Genomic DNA, 11,978 nt, shown 5'->3' on the forward strand with positions numbered 1-11,978 from the left:
GGGTGGGGGCGTGGGTGCTGACAGCCTTGATCAAGGGGGCTGAGACCCACCCCGTGCCCCACAGAGGAGATGGGGTCCTTCATACCCGGGGGTCCTGGGGTGCTGCCGGTGCAGGGACGTGTCCCCAGACACAGACAGACAGACAGACGCTGCCTCTAGGGCTGCCCCCCCCCAACACTGCCCCACTGACACCCCCCGGCAGGGACCACCCACGCACGCCCATGCACACACGTGGCCTCCTCACACGCCCGACACGGGGACCACACACACACGCGCGCATGGAAGAGGCAGCCGGAAGAACAGCCGGAGACAGACAGACAGACAGGCGGACGTACACACGCCCAGGCCGCGTGCACACACGTAGACACACGCAGGCACAAACACACCTGCGTGTGCACAGAGACACGCGCGGAGCCGGAGCCTGTGGCACGCGGATGGGCACGTGGGCACACGCGTGTGGGTGTGAGGGCACACGGGTGTGCACGCGCATGCGGACGCGCGTGTGTACACACACGCACACAGCAGCACACGGATGTGTGAACCCGTGCACGCACACATGCGTGTGAGCACGGGCACGCGCAGATGCAGATACACGTGTGTAACCCATGCGCACGCACACGTGCACACACAGGGGTGCACAGGCGCGCACACATGCGTGCACCCACACACAGGCAGGGACGCGCGCACAGGCCTGTACCTGCACACACACACAGAAGCACACACGTGTGTGCCCCCATGCACACGCACGCACACGTGTACCCATGCACACGCACGCACGCACACACGCGTGTGTACCCACGCGGAGGGGCTCACGCCCGGGGCACGCTCGCTCACACGGGGACCAGGGCCCCGGATCGTGCCCCCTCCCTCCGCTGAGCCCCCCCCCGGCTCCCGGGGCTGTGGCTCGACCGCCCCCCCGAGCCTGCCCCCCATCACGCCCCCCATCCTGCCCCCTCGATCCTGCCCCCCCATCCTGCCCTCCCGATCCTGCCCCCCCTTCCTGCCCCGCCCAATCCTGCCCCCCATTCTGCCCCCCGATGCGGCTCCCTCGATCCTGCCCCCCCTTCCTGCCCCCCATCCTGCCCCCCCTTCCTGCCCCCTCGATTCTGCCCCCCTTCCTGCCCCCATCCTGCTCTCCCGATCCTGCCCCCTCGATCCTGCCCCCCTTCCTGCCCCCCATCCTGCTCTCCCGATCCTGCCCCCTCGATCCTGCCTCCCCATCCTGCCCTCCCGATCCTGCCCCCCCATCCTGCCCCCCACGATCCTGCCCCCCATCCTGCCCCCCCTGTGCCGCCAGCGGGACCCCCGGGCCGGCGGAGCGGAAGGCGGGGGGGCGGCGGGTCCCTCCTCCTCCTCCTTCATCCCTCCCCCTCCTCCTCCTCCTCTTCCCCTCCCGCCGCCCCGCTCGGTGCCGGTGCCCGGGCCGCGCCGCCCCACGCCGCGTCCCGCGTAGCGGCATGGCGGGCCGTGGCCGGGGGCCCTGCCGCCGCTGCCTGCCCCTGCCTGTACCCCTGCCTGTACCCCTGGGGCTCTGCCTGTGCCTCTGCTGCCTGCTGCTGCCGCCCGCCGCCGGCGCCTGGAGCCCGGCCGTGCTGCAGCCCGCCGCCCGCAGGTACCGGCACCGGCGGCACCGGGGGGGCTCTGGGCACGGGGGTGGGGGGGAGCACAGGGGATGTGGAGCGCAGGCTGCCGGGCGGGTCCGGGCACGGAGGGCACCGGGCACGGGGCGTGGGGGGCACTGGGGAGATGGGGATGCAAGCACCGGGGGCTCCGGGTACCGGGGGGGGGGCTCCGGGTACCGGGGGGGCATCGGATACCGGGGGGCTGCGGGTACTGGGGGGCTCCGCCTGCTGGGGACGGCAGCACAGGGGCTGCTTGGTCCCTGCTGCTGAGGCTACTGGGGAACTGCCAGGGCATACTGGGGGATGATACTGGGGCCCGCAGGACTTACTGGAACTGGGGGTTAACTGGGTTGTTACTGGGGCCAGCAGGGCTTACTGGGGCTGGGGGTTAACTAGGGGCTACTGGGGCCAGCAGGGCTTACTGGGGCTGGGGGTTAACTGGGGGGTTACTGGGACCAGCAGGACTTACTGGGGCTGGGGGTTACTGGGGCTAGCAGGACCTACTGAGGGGTTACTGGGGCGTTACTGGGGCTAGCATTGCTGCTGGGGTTATCAGAGCTAGCAAGGTGCTGGGACACGCTGGGGCTACTGGGGCCACCTGGGCACACTGGGACATGCTGGGGCTACTGGGGCTACCTGGGCACGCGGGGGCTTCTGGGGCGGGTGTGGGGCGAGCGGCCCGGACCCCAGGGTCCTGCCCGTCCCTGGGAGGCAGCGAGGGCCGGGGCAGCGCGCTGCTGGGGGGCTGTGGTCCCCGTCCCGGCGGAGCAGGGGGGCGGGGGGTTGTTTACAGGAAACCTTTGGCTCTGGCCGTGTCTCCGGCACCGGATTGCCGGGACCTCCCGGTTCCGCTCATGTCGGCGAGGCGACGGGCAGAAGCTGCCTCATTTCCCCTTCCCCTCCCGGCCAAGCCCAGGAAGCCCCCGGCGCCCCGGCACCACCCTGCCGCGTGTCCCCCCGGACCCCCCCAGCCCACCACCCAGCACCCTGCTGTTGTCATCGTGGGGGGGCCTGCGAGCCCCCATCCCACCCCATCATCCCACCCCATCCCTCGTGTTGGGCTACCGCATCGCTGGGGTCCCCGGTGCCCAAGCCAGGGGGGGGGGAGGAGGGCACGAAGCCACCGAGCTGCTTTTGGGGAGGGGGGTGGGATTCAGAGCCAACCCCGCCGTGGGCTTCGCCCCAGGTGCGCGCATGCCCTGCCGGCAGAGCCCGGGCCCGCTCGGTGCACGAGTGCCAGCCGGCAGCAGGTGGGCCGGGTCAGGCCAGGCCACGCGAGCCCTGGCACGCCGATGCCGCACGCTCCCCGGGAGGGCATTCCCCCACGTCCTCCCTCCGCCAGGCGAAACGGGCCGGGGCCCGTCCCCGTCCCCGCGGGCGCCCGGCGCAGCTGGGGCTGGCACTGCCGCCGCATCCTCGCCCCGAGACGGCGCGGCCGCGTCCCCGCGCAGCGCCCGTGCCGCCCCGCTGCGCCACGGCGAGCATCGCCCGGGAGCCGGACGCCCACCCGGCGCGTGGAGGGGTGCGATGCTGGGGGTCGTCACCCTGGGCCGGGGGGCCGGAGGTGCCGCGGCCCGGCGGGACCCCGCGTGGCATGGCGGCGGCAGAAGCGTGGGAGACAGCCCCGGCGGAGCTCGGCGCTTTCGTGGCCCTGGCACGGCGCCGGGCTGGGACGCTGCCCGGCCGGAAAGCCCTGTGCCACCCCGCTGTGCCCCCCCGGCACCTCCCAGACAATTGTCCCCCCACGGCGCCCGCTCGTCCCCGCCGCCGCCCTGCTCGCGGGGGCTGCGCGGCGCTGCGGCCGTCCCGAAAAGCTTGGGTTTTGACCCAAATTGCACAGGCTTGGAATTCGGAGCTGCCGAGGGGACAGTGAGTCCCGCCTGCCGTGGGGACGGGGGGTCACGGCACTGGTGTCCCCCCTCTCCCCTCTGCTGCGGGGGGGGGGCGACTGAGGCGATGGGGGGGTGCCCGGGATGGGCAGAGCCTGGCATGAGGGGCTGGCGTGGGGCGGGCGGGTGCCCGAAGAAAGGAGCCTTTGTGTGGGGTGGGCCGGGGGCGCGGGGGGGCTCCGGGCCCCGCTCCAGGCCAGCCGGCGCCAGCGCCGCGCCGGGAATGCGGCAGGAACGCGGGGCCCCGGCTGCCCCCGGCATGCCAGCGCAGCCCCCGCCTGGGAGGGTGCCCCCGTGGGCACCCCAAAAGCTGGGGGTGAGCATCTCGGGGGGCAATTCGGAGGGCAGGCGCCCTCGGGGGGACACACGCACGCACGCCACCTCCGCCATCCCCGCGGCGTCGCCCGCGTAGGGTTGACGGCGCCGGCGGTTTCCCTTCCAGCAACTGGTGCTCCTACACGGTGACGCGGACGGTGTCGTGCCACGTGCGGAACGGCACCTTCCTCCAGCGCGTCTTCCAGGGCTGCCGCTGGCCCCCGGCCTGCGGCGGGGGCAGGTGAGCGGCACCGCCGCGGACACCCCCCCCCCTCGGCGACGGGCACCCCCGCATCCCGCCCCGGCACCCCTGGGGTGCTCCGCTGCCCGCCGCGGTGGGTCTGAGCGAGCTGCCCCGCTCTGTGCCAGCAGCTACCGCGCCGTCGTCCGGCCCGTCTATAGGGTGACCTACAAGACGCTGACGGCGCTGGAGTGGAGGTGCTGCCCCGGGCACGCCGGCGCCAACTGCGAGGAAGGTGGGAGGCGGGAGGGCCGTGGGGAGGGGGCCCATCCTGCCCCGGTGCTGGGCTTCTGGTCCCCTCCGCGGCCGGGGTGGGGTGGCGTCACCCAGGGGCATCGCTGCTGCGGACGGGTGGGGTGGGCGGGGAGATGGAGCCGTGGGTGGGAGGGAGGGATGGCTGGGTGGGTGTTCCTGTGGGTGGGTGGGGGGATGGATGGATGGATGGATGGATGGATGGATGGATGTTCGTCTCTGGGTGAGTGGGTGGATGGATGGATGTTCCTCTCTGGGTGGGTGGATGGATGGATGGATGTTCCTCTCTGGGTGGGTGGATGGATGGATGGATGTTCGTCTCTGGGTGGGTGGGTGGATGGATGGATGGATAGATGTTCCTCTCTGGGTGGGTGGGTGGATGGATGGATGGATAGATGTTCCTCTCTGGGTGGGTGGGTGGATGGATGGATGGATAGATGTTCCTCTCTGGGTGGGTGGATGGATGGATGGATGTTCGTCTCTGGGTGGGTGGGTGGATGTTCGTCTCTGGGTGAGTGGGTGGATGGATGGATGTTCCTCGGTGGGTGGGTGGAGGGAGGGATGTTCCCATGGGTGGGTGGATGGATGTTCCTGTGTTGGTGTGTGGACAGAGAGAGATTCCCGTGGGTGGGTGGGCAGCCCTACGTTTGGCTGGATGGGTAGATGCAGGGGGGTGGGCAGATGGCTCGTGCCGGGGGTGGATAACTGGAGAGGTCGATAGATGGATGGCATGTGGACGGACGGACGGACGGACGGCCACTCCCACCTGGGTGGGTGTGTGGTTGAGCTGGCGAGGGGCTGCCCGCCCGCCCGGCCGGGTGAAGGGGCGCGAGGCTGCGCCGCGCGTGGCGCGACGGGCGCTGCCGCCTCGCGGCCGGCCCCAGCCTCCCCCTTGCTGGGGGGCCTTTGCTCCATCCTCGCCCTCCCTCTCCCCCGGGACCCCGGCCGTGAGTCCCCAGCCCAGCCCCGGCTCCGCGGGGCGCTGCCAGGGCTGCGGGGTGAGCGGGTGGCACCCACGGGTGGGGACTCCCGGGGGTCAGCGTGGGGGGCACCGGGGGCCTGCGGGACGGTGGCTGGCGCGGGGGGCTCCGCAGCCGGCTGGGTGGCAGCAGCGCGGGGGGAGGCGGGGGGCTCTTCCTCCTCCTCCTCCTCCTGCTCTGTGCGTGCTTGGCCGGCTGCCCCACATCTGGGCCCGCTTAGGGCGGCGCTGGCTGTCCCCCACAGCGCGGCGGCGGCCGTGCCAGGGTGGGGTGACGGCGTGGGGGGAGCCGGGGGGCACGCCGCCGCCGGCTCTGCTCCAGACACCCCTCTCCTGCCGCGCCGGGTGGCCCCGAGCCCCTGTCCCCAGGGTCCCTCGTGGGGGGACACACACACACGAGGTGCTGGTGTCCCCAGGAATGTGGCCCCCGCTCCAAAGCCACCCCCGAGCCCCTCATGGGGGGCTGGGGGGGATCTGGCTGGTCACCCATGGGTCCGACGGCGCTCTGGCCTGGGGACATTGGTGGGTTTGGGGTGCCTCCGTTTTGGGGTAGAGGGGCAGCAGGCTGTCCCAGCCCCATGGCCCATGGGAGGGGGGGTCTCCCAACCGAGGCAATGCGCCGGGGGGGTGCCCCCTTCCTGACCCCCCTTCCCTCGGCAGAGGCTCACACCTTCCTCGCCCTGCGGGACGCCGGGCGCCCCGGCACTGCCCCACGCCGGCCCCCCCTGCGCCCCACAGGCTTCTCAGGTGGGTTCCCCCCCACCCCCACCCCTATGTCACCGCACGCGGCATCAGTGCCCCCCACCCAGCCGCCCGTGCCCCCTGTTTTCCCCCCCGCAGGGTGCCTGAACTGCAGCCGCGTCGGGGAGCTGACAGCCCGGCTCGCCACCCTCGAGGCGCAGGTGAGCCCCCCGCCGTGCCGCCGACCCCCCCCCACCCCCGAGGGGCGCAGGAGCCCGGGCGCGGGGCCGGGGGGTCACCTTCTGGTGTGTGTCCCCCCCGCTGTGGGCACCCAACGCTCCCCGTCTCATTGCCAGGTGGCCCGGCTGTCGCTGGCCGACCCCCCCCCCTCCCCGGCACCCAAAGGCAGCGCCCCGAGAAGGGGAACGGAGACCGGGCAGCTCTGGGGGTCCCCCGCCGCCCACGGGAGCCCCGGGGATGCCGGTAAGGCAGGCAGCTGCCCCACGCGCTGCCCCACGCGGCACCGGCGGTGGCAATGCCACCCGGGTGCTGCCCATATTGGGGGGCGGGGGGCACCTGAGGGGAACGGGCTGCGTCGCACCCCGGCTGTCCCCAGAGGACGGCGGGGACGTTGAGCCACGCGTGGGGACCAGACCAGCTCCGGGGGGGGGGGGGCGGTGTGAAGGGCTTTGCCCCGCCTCCAGCGCTTTGGGGCAGGGTGGGGGCACCGGCGTGGGGCTGCTGCCCGGGGGGGGGGGGGTCTCGTCGTCCCCCCTCCCCGGACCGCACTGAGGGTCCGCTTGGCTGCAGGGGGACCCGGCTCGCGGGGACCCTCCGGCCCCAAGGGAGACGCGGGAGGACGGGGACCGTCGGGCGTTCCTGGGATGAAGGGTCCGACGGGGCCACCAGGTAAGGGGGGACGGGTGCCCTGGTCGGGGGGGGGGGTCCCAGCCCAGCACCCCCCTCCTGGGGAGCACATCTCGGGGGGGCCGTGCAGCGGTTTGGGGGCTCAGGAGGGCTCCAGCGCCGCACAGCTACGGGTGTCGGGAGTTTAAGGGGCACCCCCCAATCCTCACCCTCCTCTTCCTCCCTGCAGGTCCCCCCGGCCCCCCAGGGCCGCCCGGCCGGGATGGAGCCAGGGGGCTCCCTGGAGAGAAGGGGCTACCCGGGCCCCCTGGCCCCCCAGGCCCCCCTGCCCCCGTGGGGGCCGGCGATACCCCGCATAGCTGAGCCCAGTAAGGAGGGGCTGGGGGGGGTGTGGGGGGGCCGTCCCCAGGCTGACCCCCAGAATTGGGAGGCAGGGGGGGCGGGCGGGGGGCTGTACCACGGCAGAGCATCCCTGCCCCGGCAATGGGGCTGGCGGGGCAGCTCGGGCGTGGGGAGTGGGCTATGGGGTCCGGGGTGGGCAGAGGCGGGTGGGAGCATTGCCGGGGGCGGCGGGGCCGGATCCTGCCCTGCCAGGGGGTGCTGGGACCCCTCCCGGGGGTCCAGCCCCTGCCCACGGCCCACGCTCGGGGTCTCCCCAGGGGACCCACTCCTCTCCAACACCTTCACCGAAGCCGCCAGGGGCATTGTGGGTCCCGCCGGACCCCCCGGACCCGTGGGGCCGATGGGTGAGTGTCTTCCGCCCCCCCCCCAGCACTTTTGGGGGGCGTGCCGGTGTGGGGCACGCTGCCAGGGCCGAGCTGAGCTGTCCCCCTTCTCCTTGCAGGTCCGCCGGGCCCCCCGGGTCCCATCGGGCCCCCCGGCCCCCCAGGACCTGATGTAAGTGCTGGGAGCAGCGGGGTGGGGGGCACGGGGCGAGCTGAGCCCCCCCCGGGACACCCCCCGCGGCTGATGGCACCCGCTTTGTCCTTGCGCAGGGTAAAGCCGGGGCACCCGGAGCTGCCGGCCCCCCCGGGGAGAAGGGAGACAGGGTGAGTCCCACCAGCACCATGACACGAGTTGGAGAGGTCTCAGCCTTGGGGGGGGGGGGTGATCTGCAAGCATCTCCCACAGTGGGGGGTCCGGCCGTGCCCCCGGGTGCTGACAGGCTCTCTCCCCCGCCCAGGGTCCCCAGGGCCAGCCGGGCAGCCGTGGCCAGGACGGAGCACAGGTACGTTGCTGGGTCGGGGCCCCCCGGGCTGCAGCCCCCCCGCCCCCCCCTGCCAGGCCCTCTCCTTTCTGTGTTTCAGGGCGAGCCGGGCCCCAGGGGCGAGCCGGGCGAGAAGGGCACTTGGGTGAGTGGCGGGGGGCACCGGGGATGGGGGGCACCGGGGATGAGGGGGGCGGTACTGGGCACGGGGGGATCCCGGCCCCCTCCCCTGCTCTCCCCCACGTTCTCGTCCCAGGGACTCCGGTGAGGGCGTGGGGGTCCCCAGCTGTGCCAGTGCCCCACACCTCATCCCTGGGACCCCGATGATGGGACCGGGGCCTCTGGCTGTGCTTGTTCCCCCCCACCCGAATGCTGGAGCGGCGGCGGGTACCACCCCTGCACGCTGCCCCCTCCCATGGGGGTCCCACCATCAGCACGGCCCCCCCACCCCCCGCTGCACCTGGGCAGGGTGGTGGGGGGCAGAGCCAGCACCCCCGGGACCCCCCAGCACCGGGGGGCACAGAGCTGTGCTGGGGGCGCAGGGTGGGCTCGGGGTGGGCTCAGCCCCCCTCAGTAGGGCAGGACCCCCCCTCTGAGGGCACCCCCACTCCTTCCGCGGGTGAGTCGGGGGTGCCGGGAGGTGGAGGGCACCTCGGGGCGGTGGGCGGGGCCGTGCGGGGGTCCGGCCCCCCTCACCCCCGCCCCCCTTCTCCCCAGGGGGAGGGTTTGCACCAGCTCCGCGAGGCGCTGAAGATTTTAGCGGAGAGGGTTTTAATCTTGGAAACAATGATTGGGCTCTACGGTGAGTAGGGGGGGGCCGGCCCAGGCCGCGGGAGGGGATGGGGACCCCCGGGGTGGCCCCCGCTCCATGGGGTGGCCCCCGTCCCCGCCGGCAGGTCACCGGGCCTCCATGACGTCACGGTGGCCCTTGGCTCGCTGATGTCATGGAGCTGCGGGGAGGGGTCCTCGGGCACCCCCTCCCCTCCGCCGTGGGAGCCGGGCATCGGCCCCATCTTGGCTGCGGCGTGAGGCCATCAGCCGTGCATGACGTCATCACGCACGCGGTGGCATCACGGCCAGCACTGGGGACCGCTCGTAGGGCGAGGGCCACCGGGGCACCCCCGCCGGCACCCGCAGCTGGGCGCCCGCCTCGGGCAGGGGCACCCGCCACAGCCCCCGTCCCGGGGGCGAGCCGGTGCCCCCCCGGGGAACGCGTCGGCGGGTGGCAGAGGGAGCGCCCCGCCGGGACGCGCCCGGGCAGGGGACAGCCGTGTCCCCATCGGGGCGCTGCTGGGGACAGCGCAAGGGCCCCCCGCCTCCCCCTGGACCCACGGGGATGGGGGAGCCCCTCGCGTCCCCCCCTGGGACCACGGGAGCCCCCGGCACCCCTCTGAGACGGGGAGGAGCACCCTCCTGGGAGACCTGGCACCCCCCACCCATTGCACCGGCACCCCACGTCCCGGCGGGGCTGCACCCATGCTATGCCACCCGTGCCGTGCCACCCGTGCCATGCTATGCCACCCATGCTGTGCCGTGCCACCCGTGCCGTGCCCACCGCGGGCGAACGCGCGCTCTGCTCTGCTCTCTCACTCTCCCCCAGGCCAGTAGCTTCCAAACCCTCCTGCGGCAGCAGGCCCGGCTGGAGGTCCTGGCTAGAAGGGTCACCTTGCTGGAAGCCATCATCTGGCCAGGTAACCGCGGCGCCTTCCCTCCTCCCCTCCCCGCATGAGCTGGGCGCGCCGCGGCCCCCCCAGGAGCGGGCATGGAGCGTGGGGGGCTGGAGCCCCTGGGAGCCGGTCTCTGGAGCCCCCCAGGGCCAAGGGAGCCCATGGAGACCTTCTTGGATTGAGAGAGACCACCATGGAGACCCTCTTGGACCAAGGGAAACCCTGGAGCTCCCCAAGGTTCAAGGGAGACCATGGAGCCCTTCTCGAACCAAGGGAGACCATGGAGCCCTTCTTGGACCAAGGGAGACCCAAAGCCCCCCAGGGCCAAGGGAGACCATGGAGACCCTCTTGGACTGAGAGAGATGACCATGGAGACTCTGCTGGGCCAAGGGAAACCTTGGAGCTCCCTAAGGTTCAAGGGAGACCATGGAGCTCCCCAAGGTTCAAGGGAGACCATGGAGACCGTCTTGGATTGAGAGAGATGGCCATGGAGACTCTCTTGGACCAAGGGAAACCCTGGAGCTCCCCAAGGTTCAAGGGAGACCATGGAGACTCTCTTGGACTGAGATGGCCATGGAGACTCTCCTGGGCCAAGGGAAACCTTGGAGCTCCTTGGACCGAGGGATCCCCTGGAGCCCCTCTTGAACCAAGGGAGACCATGGAGACCCTCTTGGAGGGAGAGAGATAACCATGGGGACCCTCTGGGACCGAGGGAGCCCACAGAGCTCCCCAAGGATCAAGGGGGACCATGGAGCCCTTCTCCAGCCAAGGGAGCCCCATGGAGACCCCCCAGCGCCAAGGGGATCCTCTTGGAGCGAGCGAGACGACCGTGGAGTCCCTCTGGGCCCAAGGCAGCTCCTGGAGCCCCCCAAGGATGAAGGGAGGCCCTGGAACCCCCTCCTTGGGCCGAGGGAGCCCCCCCGAGTCACTGGGGGTGCCCAGCTGGGGGGTGGCGGGTGCCCCCTACCCTCTTCCCCCCCGCCTCCCCTTTCCAGCCACGCTTTCCCGCAGGGGCACCCTGGCTTGCGGGGTGCCGGCCGGGGGTGCCAGGCAGGGGTGCCAGCCTGGGGGGGGGTCCTCGTGTGTCCCCCCCCCCATCCCAGTGTGGGTCCCTGGGGACAGCCAGAGCCACGGGGCTCAATGCTGCCGCGTGGCCGGGGGACAATGAACCCCGTTTCTGTGGGGCAGGGGACCCCCCCCCCCATAGCACCCAAGGCCGGGGTGACTTTTTTTTGGGGGGGGGGGTGTCTGGCACCCCCTGACCCCTCTCTCCTTTCCTCCTCGCAGAACCAGAGCCCGGCTCGGGCAGCGGCCCCCGCGGCCCCACGGCGCCTGGGCCCCCCCGCGGCAAGCGGGGCAGCGGCCAGCCCCCCTACCGCGTCGTGGCCCCCCGGCAAGCGGTGATGGAGCCCTGAGGGGGGGTCACCCACTGTCACCCCCGCCCTGCGCCCGCCGCCGTGCCGGTGTGGGCAGGAGCATCGTCCCGGGGTGGGGGGCAGGATGGGGGTCGCCCCCCCCCGCACCCCCCTGGCCCTGCAGGGCACTTGGTGCTAGCCGGTGGCACGGCCCCGGCCCCCCAAAACGCTTTGCCCCCCATTGCTGCTTGAAGCCCGCCCCCCCGGGGGGGGGAAAGGGTGCCAGGGCCCCCCTCCACCCCCTTTCTGTCCCCACCCCACTGTGCAGCTCTGGGGAAGGGGCTCCGGGGGGGGGGCCCGGCGGCGGGGACCCCCCCGGGCGGGGACCCCGCTGCACCGCGCGCTTCGTCCCGCTGCTCTGGGACCCTCGAGGTCATTAAACGCCCCCCAAACTCGTGTCCTGCGGCATCCCTCAGCGCCCCGGGGGGCACCCAGGGGTGCAGCTGGGTGCTGCGGGGGGGGGGGGGGCTGGAGCAGGTCCCCTCTGCCCGCAGTGGGGTGGGGACAGCGGTGGGATCCCACGGGGTGCCTGGGGCTGCCTGTGGGGCGGGACGGGGCCATGGGGAGGTGGGCTGCGGGGACCCGCAGGGGGACCCAGGGGACACCCACCCACACTGTGCCACCCGTGGGACACCCACCCACACTGTGCCACCCATGGGACACCCACCTGTGCCACACAGGCGTTACAGGACATGCCACAGCCCCCCCCCAGCACCTCCTGGGTGTTGGCCTCATGGGATGACACCCACGCCAGCAGCGCGGTGGGGTGACGTCACACATGCTGTCACACATGTTGTCACTCCGTCACGCTCACACCATGGCATTGCGTGGGCTGCGTGTAAT

The 11,978-nt window shown here is 72.8% G+C and overlaps 1 protein-coding gene across 1 annotated transcript; it reads left to right on the forward strand.

Annotated features, from left to right (window-relative positions):
• Nucleotides 1–1,282: 1,282 nt before the first annotated feature.
• EMID1 (EMI domain containing 1) lies at nucleotides 1,283–11,135 on the forward strand (the record flags this gene model as incomplete). Its single annotated transcript, XM_082007757.1, is given in 16 exon segments — nucleotides 1,283–1,612; nucleotides 3,954–4,067; nucleotides 4,196–4,302; nucleotides 5,959–6,045; nucleotides 6,139–6,200; nucleotides 6,336–6,525; nucleotides 6,790–6,888; nucleotides 7,076–7,182; nucleotides 7,184–7,214; nucleotides 7,506–7,592; nucleotides 7,691–7,743; nucleotides 7,842–7,895; nucleotides 8,030–8,074; nucleotides 8,154–8,198; nucleotides 9,654–9,744; nucleotides 11,008–11,135. Coding segments are annotated over 16 exon segments (1,455 nt in total). The 5' UTR covers nucleotides 1,283–1,457.
• Nucleotides 11,136–11,978: the final 843 nt, after the last annotated feature.

This window comes from Phaethon aethereus (assembly GCF_964289735.1).
Source record: "Phaethon aethereus genome assembly, chromosome: 17".
Classification (NCBI taxonomy): domain Eukaryota; kingdom Metazoa; phylum Chordata; class Aves; order Phaethontiformes; family Phaethontidae; genus Phaethon; species Phaethon aethereus.